The sequence below is a fragment of the Polypterus senegalus genome, chromosome 10 (assembly GCF_016835505.1).
Source record: "Polypterus senegalus isolate Bchr_013 chromosome 10, ASM1683550v1, whole genome shotgun sequence".
In the NCBI taxonomy this organism is placed as follows: Eukaryota; Metazoa; Chordata; class Cladistia; order Polypteriformes; family Polypteridae; genus Polypterus; species Polypterus senegalus.
The window spans coordinates 31,808,064-31,816,803 of NC_053163.1; the positions used below are offsets into that span (position 1 = coordinate 31,808,064).

The following is an 8,740-nucleotide window of genomic DNA, read 5'->3' on the forward strand; positions in this document are numbered from 1 at the left end:
GGAGTCCCAGCCACCTCCGAAAAAAGCTGCTGATCTTCTTTTCAAGGGACTCAACTGTTGAAAATGGGACTGCATATACCAGCAGAGGCCATAGGACCCGGGGCAAGATTGAATGCTGATAGATCCAGGCTTTAAACCTACCAGGCAGGCCAGACCTATCAACTTTGGTGAGCCATGTCCCAATCTCCGGCATAAATTTCTGAATGGCAGCTGTGTCTTTCAGACTTGAGTCAAAGATTTTCCCCAAACTCTTGACTGGCTGCTCTGTAATAGATGGGATGACTGTTCCTGCAATAGCAAATCGCTACTTATCATTCACCTTCCCCTTCTTCAGTACCATGGACCTTGACTTGGAAGGCTTAAAACTCATCCTTGCCCATGTGATGAGTCTCTCAAGTCCTTGTAGGATCCACCTGCTCCCTGGGACCGATGTTGTCGTGATGGTTAGATCATCCATATAGGCTCTTATCGGGGGCTGTTGTACACCCGACTTAGTCAGGGGCCCTCTACATTCTACCTCGGCTGCCTCGACCACCATATTCATGGCAAGGGCAAAGAGAATAACTGAGATGGTGCACCCTTTTATTATTCCCTCGCCAAGCTGATGCCAGTGTGATATTTCTGACCCAGAAATGACCCTTATCCTGAAGTTGTTATAGTAATCCAGGATCAGATCCTTGATTTTCCTGGGAACATGGTGGCGATTTTAGTGCAAGCTCAACCAGCTTGTGTGGTATAGACCCAAAGGCATTGGCCAGGTCCAACCACAACACAGCAAGGTCGCCTCTGTTCTCGTGAGCCTCTCTGATCAGCTGAGTTACTACACTTGTGTGCTCTAGGCAGTCAGGTACTCTAGGAACCCCCAAACAGAGGGGTCGATGTAGTTATTCTTGAGGAGGAACTCTGTCAGTCTTTTGGAAATGATGCTGAAAAACACCTTTACTTCTACACTCAGCAGGAGATCATTCGAACTGTTCGATGTTCCTGGAATTCTCCTCTTTAGAACCCACACTCCCTCAGAACACCTCCACTGGTTGGCGACTTTCCCTCTTCACCAGATCACCTTCAAGTTCTTCCATAGGTGCTGGAGAAGCGCAGGGCAGCACTTAAAGACAAGGTAGGGTATGCCGCTTGGGCCTGGAGTGGAAGCTGATCGGGCTGCCTTGATGACCTCTTTCAGACTTGGCTCCCCCAGCTTGAATGCTGTTATTGGGAGGGCAGGGTTGATGAGGGCTTTATTGGCATCGAGATCTTGATCCCTCCTAGGATCGCTCAATGTGTCCTGGAGGAAACACTTCACTTCCTCCGATGAACACTAACTTCTAAGCAACTGAAGGCCTCTCTCACATTGGCAAATGCTCATGTTCATGAGTGCACCATCAGGAGAACACTGAACAACAATGGTATGCATGGCAGGGTTGCAAGGAGAAAGCCACTGCTCTCCAAAACAAACATTGCTGCTCGTCTGCAGTTTGCTAAAGATCACGTGGACAAACCAGAAGGCTATTGGAAGAATGTTTGGTGGACAGATGAGACCAAAATAGAACTTTTTGGTTTAAATGAAAACGTTATGTTTAGAGAAAGGAAAACACTGCATTCCAGCATAAGAACCTTATCCCATCTGTGAAACATGGTGGTGGTAGTATCATGGTTTGGGCCTGTTTTCCTGCATCTGGGCGAGGACGGCTTGCCTTCATTGATGGAACAATGAATTCTGAATTATATCAGAGAATTCTAAAGGAAAATGTCAGGACATCTGTCCATGAACTGAATCTCAAGAGAAGGTTGGTCATGCAGCAACACAACGACCCTGAGCAAACAAGTTGTTCTACCAAAGAATGGTTAAAGAAGAATAAAAAGTTAATGTTTTGGAATGGCCAAGTCAAAGTCCTGACCCTAATCTAATCAATGTTGTGGAAGGACCTGAAGCGAGCAGTTAATGTGAGGAAACCCACCAACATCCCAGGGTTGAAGCTGTTCTGTACGGAGGAATGGGCTAAAATTCCTCCAAGCTGGTGTGCAGGAATGATCAAAAGTTACCGGAAACGTTTAGTTGCAGTTATTGCTGCAAAGGGTGGTCACACCAGATACTGAAAGCAAAGGTTCACATACTTTTGCCACTCACAAATATGTAATATTCCATTTTCCTTAATAAATAAATGACCAAGTATAAAATTTTTGTCTCATTTGTTAAACTGGTTTCTCTTTATCTACTTTTAGGACTTGAGTGAAAATCTGATGATGTTTTAGGTCATATTTATGCAGAAATATAGAAAATTCTAAAGGGTTCACAAACTTTCAAGCACAACTGTACCACTGTTATCTTTTTGTTGAAAGTAAATTATGCAGGCTGAGGGGGTTCCCAAACTTTTTCATATGACTGTATATTAATGAGTTTGTCCAAATACTTTGGAGAACCTGAAAATAGGGGGAACCATGTAAAAAAGTGTGTGTTTTTCCTAAACGACTCAGACAATAAGCTTTAATTGAAGGGGTTTAACAAAAAGTATATACTTCAATCACGTCTTGAGTGCTTCATTTCAAAATCCAAAGTAGTGCTGTACAGTCAAAATTACGAACACTGTGTCACTGTCCAAATACTTATGGACCCAACTGTATTCTTGAGCTTCTGAATTACAGTTTAAGTGTTAGTTACATTGTTATTGAGAGACATCTATTGTTTTTGTTATTTTTTTCTGGATATTGTTCTGAATAAATGCTGATGGACACATTTTTGTCATTAGTTTAAACAGATCATTTATATGCATATTTTCTTAAACATTTTTGCACTTGAGGTTTTATTTATTTGATCGGGGGGAGGAGCTTTTATCGGCTTATAACACCTGTTACTGGAAATCAGACTTTTTACTTTTTTTTTTTTTAATTCTTATCAGTGACAAATGTCTGATAAGTCGAGCTCTAATATGTAATGTAATTTTTGATGATGGAGTTGTACTACCTGAGGACTGTAAATCAACAGAAATAGTGTAATAGTTTTATTAACAACATACTGTAGCAGACAAAGTCAGTTTATCTTGTGATGTTAAGCCTGGTGTGAAATTCCAGGACACTGTAATGTTGATGACATGTTGCAGTTATTGGGCATTGTTAATGGGATGAAAATCACCAGTGATAAGACAAAAGACTGTGATGTTTGCATTGAGGGAAAATTTGTTAACAACAGAAGAAAAGAAACCTGATGCTAAAGTTCCGATACACCTGGTAAATACTGACTTAGCAGGTCCAATTGATCCAGTCACTATAGACAGATTTAGATATGTAGTGTTCTTTACAGTTGACTTCTCAGGAGCAGTATTTGTCTAATTCCTTAAAACAAATCTGAAAGATTGTTGGCAGCAGTGAGATTCCTGGCAGATTGTGCACCCTATGGTGAAGTCCAGTGTATACGGTCACATAATGGTACTGAGTACATGGAAGAAGCTTTCCAATCACTCGTGAGGAATAAGGGTGTTAGACCCAAGGCTTCATTCCCTTATTCTCCTTGTCAGAATGGTACAACTGAGCAGTAGTGGAGAGCCTTTTTAAAATGGGTAGATGTCTTCTGTTAGGAAATGGATTACCTGAAACCTTGGCCATTAGCTGTCCAAAAATGCACTTTACTTTGTGCTGACTGGGAGAAGTCAAACCTGTCTAAATGTGGATTTTTGGGTCAGACTGTTACGTGTGCAAACATGACCTCAAAAAAAAACTAGAGTCCAAATGTGAATAGGGTATATTCCCGGGATATGACAAGAACAGCCCAGCGTATCAAGTGTATTACCCAGACAAAGGGTTCAGACACAGACTGATAAAATTAATCAAAACAAATCTTATTGAGAAACAGTCAGTTTATTAACAAAACTAAAAAGTATGAAAAAAATAATGTAAAATTTGAATAAGGAACTGCAGCATTTCATTTAACTTAAAAAAACTAACAAGGCCATCTGTTAGGAATGCCAATCCTAAAAAGGTGATTCGGAACTGCCAAGTTTCTGGTTCACGGACTACAATGTGAAAGAAGTCTGCAAAACCTTCCTGTACAGAGAGATGGGAAAAGAAAAAAAAAAACATGGTTAAGAAAATGGTGGCGGCTAATTATACTACTTCTGCTTTTTCAATGTCAGCAATGATCAACAGAACAATAATAAACAGAATAAAGAAGGCAGACCTCTCAGTCACCCACAAAAAGCAGTGACTAGAATGACTGCTACCACGATCAGTCCAGGAAAAGTTCATCTCATTCACAAACAATGGCTAACTGAATGAAAACATAGAGTACACTTTGCATAGCTCTTTCGAGCACATTTTCAGCATTCTGTAATTCAGACTATATTACAGGATCAAGTACTACACTAGAAATAGGTACTTCCGTGGTAACTTAAAACTAGCCATCACCCACAAAAAAAGATATGAAAAAAACACCACCCCCACTCTCAGATCTTAAAAATAATCACATTATAAAGGTATGAAATAATAGCAAAAGTGTTTTGCATACCCAAGCTCTATTTTTCACCATCCAATCCTTACAATGTTTAAGCAGTAAGGCAGAAATGTGGTCTGCTAAGGGCAGGATGCAATGCTCCAGGTGGACTTGCTTTAGGTGCTTGGCTACAGCTGACCCAAATACTATGAAGCCTGTAACATGTCTCCATTTCATTACTCTCTCAGTGAGCATGTCTTGAGCAAGATCGGTCATGTACTCAAGGAGTTCCTTCTGGGAGAAATCGATCGTCTGCAGAGCTTCTGGAAAGGAAACAGAATGTATATTTAAAACCCTACAAGATTCTAAACTTATTTGATACCCTATGTAGAAGGATGATCGGAAGAAACAGCATTTAGTAAAGCACTGCATGTGGTCTGTACAGCAACCATGGAAATGTATTCAACACAATGAAACCGTAAGTAAACTTCCAAAACCTGATGTCTAACTACCAAGACTCTGCTATCTACAAATGAGACAAAGGTGAGTGAAAGATAAAGATTTCACTGCAGCTCAAAGCATTAGTATAATCACTGAATAAACTAATCAATAAAACACCTAATAAAAGGTAATACTTTAATGTAATTGGAGCAGTATTCAGAAAAACATCTCTTTTTTTTTTATATTCGAGTCGGGCTTCTATCAAACAACCAAATTTAAAATTAAACAGTCAGTCAAAGAGAAGAAAAATGTATTACAGCGTATAGAAATATGCCAAACACCACTAACATTTAACTTCAAAATAACAACATCTCAACCCGATTTGAAAACGAGGACAAAAGCAAGGGAATGTTATCAAAAATCTTTGTTCACATATTAGACATCCATTCATTACCCAACCCACTATATCCTAACTACAGGGTCACGGGGGTCTGCTGGAGCCATCCCAGCCAACACAGGGTGCAAGGCAGGAAACAAAATCCGGGCAGGGCAACAGCCCACCGCCGGAAGCGCGCACACACACACACACCAAGCACACACTATGGACAATCTAGAATCGCCAATGCACCTAACCTGCATGTCTCTGGACTGTGGGAGGAAACCGGAGTACCAGGAGGAAACCCACGTGAGACACGGGAGAACATGCAAACTCCACGAGGGAGGACCCGGAAGTGAACCGGGTCTCCTAACTCTGAGGCAGCAGCGCTAGTCACTGTGCCGCCGTGCCACACATATCAGACAAGTTCACAATTACCCAACCCCCATTTTTGGGGAAAAAAAATGTTTACTTGAGCACACAGGCTTCCATCATAATACATGACCTACCTATGTTTTGAAAGTTTTTTAGAATAAAGAGCCTTTTGTGCTTAAGTATTTTTTTATTTATATATATATATATATATATATATATATATATATATATATATATATATATATATATATAGTGGATGTTGGGTAATTGTGAACTTGTAATGTCTAACGTGAACAATTTTTTTTTTTTTAAATGACCTAGCCTTTGTTTTGAATTTATGTATAATCCAAGCTGGTCTAGTACAACTGTAATGGCTTTTGATTAACATCGTCACCTGATCCTTAAAACTGCATTCCAGCACTCTGTCTCCTCTTGAGCCAAAAGCTTAAGAGTGATACCTTAATGACTGTGTAATTAATGCTGTGCAGGAGTGATTTGTTTTAAAAGACACTACATCAGTCTTTCCAGTCCAGAATCATCTACCTGGACAGATGGTCACCCCAGACTTATCTTGGTTCTCTACACCAAGGGATTCATTTTGATACTGTGGGAAAACTTTTATCACAGTCTTCCTTTCTGTGCTCTTAAGATCGCTAAAAAGTTGTTTGTTAGTTTGAAAGAGACAAATTGTTTTATGAATGCATGGCTGTTTTCCCTTCCTACATGGACAGGTTCTGGCTGTCTTACGTAATAATGACATATGGAGCAATAACAACCTACTAACAAAGGAAACTCTGGACTCGTGCTGTGATAGATACAGAAATGTATTTCTAGGGGATGATCCAGCAACAGAATGAGGCACAGAATGAGCAATAGACATTTCTTTCAAGCTTACCCAAATGCTTTTTTTTTGTTTCCTCCCATTGTCCAAAGACATGCAGGTTAAGTGAATTGGCTTTATTGAATTGGCCAGTGTGTTTACTAAGACATGGGTCCTGGAGGGCTGCAGGTTTTCATTTTAAACATCTTCTTAATTAGTGATCAGTTTTGCCTGCTAATTAACTTGCTTTTCCTTAGCTTTAATTAACTTGGCTGAGGCCCCTTAGTTGTTTCTTTTTTCTTAATTAGCAGCCAAACAATAATTAGACACAAAATGAGCTGCCACATGTCCAGCTAACCTGTGCCCATCACACAATATGTGGAAATAAAGAAAGGTGAAGGTCTCAGTAAGGTTTATCTCCAAAGTCACTAGAAGAGTTTGATGTGTTCTTAGAAAAAACAGAAAATCAACAGTTTTGGAAATGTCTGCTGTGGCAGAATGAGAGCAGGAACAAGCTGCAGAATTAAATAACGGGTTTAATTAACAGCAAGAATCGGCTTCTCATTAAGAACCTGGTTGGAGGGAAACTGGTTGGAGTTTGAAGCCCCAATTTAGCTGGTCATCTGTCGGCTCATTTCACACCTCATTTCTGTTTGACTGTCATTTTAATGATGAAAAGAATCAATTCAGAAGACCGAATCCTTAAACACAGGACTATTAAACTCAAGGGAAAAGAAGTTAATTAGCAGTGAAACCTGGTCACTCTATTAGGAAAAGGGTTAGAATGAAAACCTGTAGCCACTGCGGCCTTCCAGGCCTGGAGTTCGACATCCGTGGAGAGATGGAGTGGTATCCTGTCCAGGTGTTATTCCTACTTTGCGCCCAATGATTGTTGATTAAAGATCGATAGGCTCCAGCTGCACCACAACCACGCCCTGGATAGGTGGTTAAGAAAATGGATGTATTTTTAAATTGTAACCTATTAATCAGAGGCTGAAAAGTAATAATCAAAATGTGATGCTTCCCAACAACTCCAGTTACACGTTACAATAATGTAATCAAAAGACGATAAAAGAAAGTTAGTACAATTGATCTTAAGATCACTGTTCTCAAACTATGTTGCCAAATACTTAAAATATAAAGCAGGGAATTGAACTAGCACAAGACTATTCTTAAAGATTTTGGAATAAATGTATTTTGTCCGTGTCAGTGTGCATCACTTTGTATTACCTCCACTGACAGACTATTTCCACTCATTAAGGCAGTGTGAACTTTAAAAGGACTTCTGACACCACCCATACAAACACTGATGATGCTTTGAGTTTGTGTTATAAACTAGTGTGATACAACAAGGAGTGCTCAGTGTGTTATTTTTGGTCAAGAATACTTAATGTATGGCCAGCATACACAAGTCAAACATGTACAAACATAAAACACATTAAATATGTGTATTAGAGAATATGTAAAAATTGAAAATATTTGGACATTATTACTTTATAAAGTTGGAAACCTTGGTCACAATTACTGTACATATACATAAATATGATAAGAAATAACTTGTAAAGTACGTATACTGTACGCAACCAACATCAAGAACATTTCAAGTTTGCTTAGGCTGAAGCACGTGGGACATTTGCAATCACTTGGAAAGATTACACTAATTGTTTTTTATTTTTCATTGATTTGAACAGCAAACAGGTTTATGCACTGTTGGTTAGCAAAATGGCCAATGGTATAACCTGTAGTATGCTAAATACTGAATAATTGGTGGCTGCTTTTCCAGACTTACACTGTTACTTGGATAGACAATGATTTAGAAATTTTATTTATAGTAAATATATATGCACATTTTTGTCGCACGTTCTACAGACAAAATAAATACGCAAATAAAAACAGTGTGAAATGTGACAAATAAATGCTAGTATAAATGTGTCATTAAACGTTTTGTTGCTTATTTCTTAATGTACTTACGTAATTGTATCATATCATGTCATTTTCCAATCTGCTTAATTTAGATCAGGGTCGCTTGGGGGTGTAAGCCAAAAACAAACTCTGGACATGGTGACAGATCATCGCAGGCGAACAGACACACGCCCATCTAGAGCCAACTTTGTTGAGTGAAAACGGCACTTTTAATATCAAGGCATCTTTCGTGTGCTTTGTTTCTTAAATAAAATTTGTTAAGAGTATTTTTATGCGCACGTTTTACGTTATTTGTCACATTTCGATGTGCTTTTATTCCCGTATTCATTTTTGTCGGAAATACTCTTAAATATTAATACACCCCCACCCACAGGTTGCAGCGAGA

The 8,740-nt window shown here is 39.1% G+C and overlaps 1 protein-coding gene across 1 annotated transcript; it reads right to left on the reverse strand.

The window, feature by feature from the left end:
- Positions 1 to 3,861: 3,861 nt before the first annotated feature.
- On the reverse strand, positions 3,862 to 6,526 carry LOC120538149 (induced myeloid leukemia cell differentiation protein Mcl-1 homolog). Its single transcript, XM_039767587.1, has 3 exons — positions 6,508 to 6,526; positions 4,496 to 4,743; positions 3,862 to 4,035 (listed from the first exon to the last, which is right to left on the reverse strand). Exons 2-3 carry the CDS (start codon positions 4,694 to 4,696, stop codon positions 3,862 to 3,864), a joined length of 375 nt encoding a protein of 124 aa, XP_039623521.1. The 5' UTR covers positions 4,697 to 4,743; positions 6,508 to 6,526.
- Between the last annotated feature and the right edge of the window lie 2,214 nt (positions 6,527 to 8,740).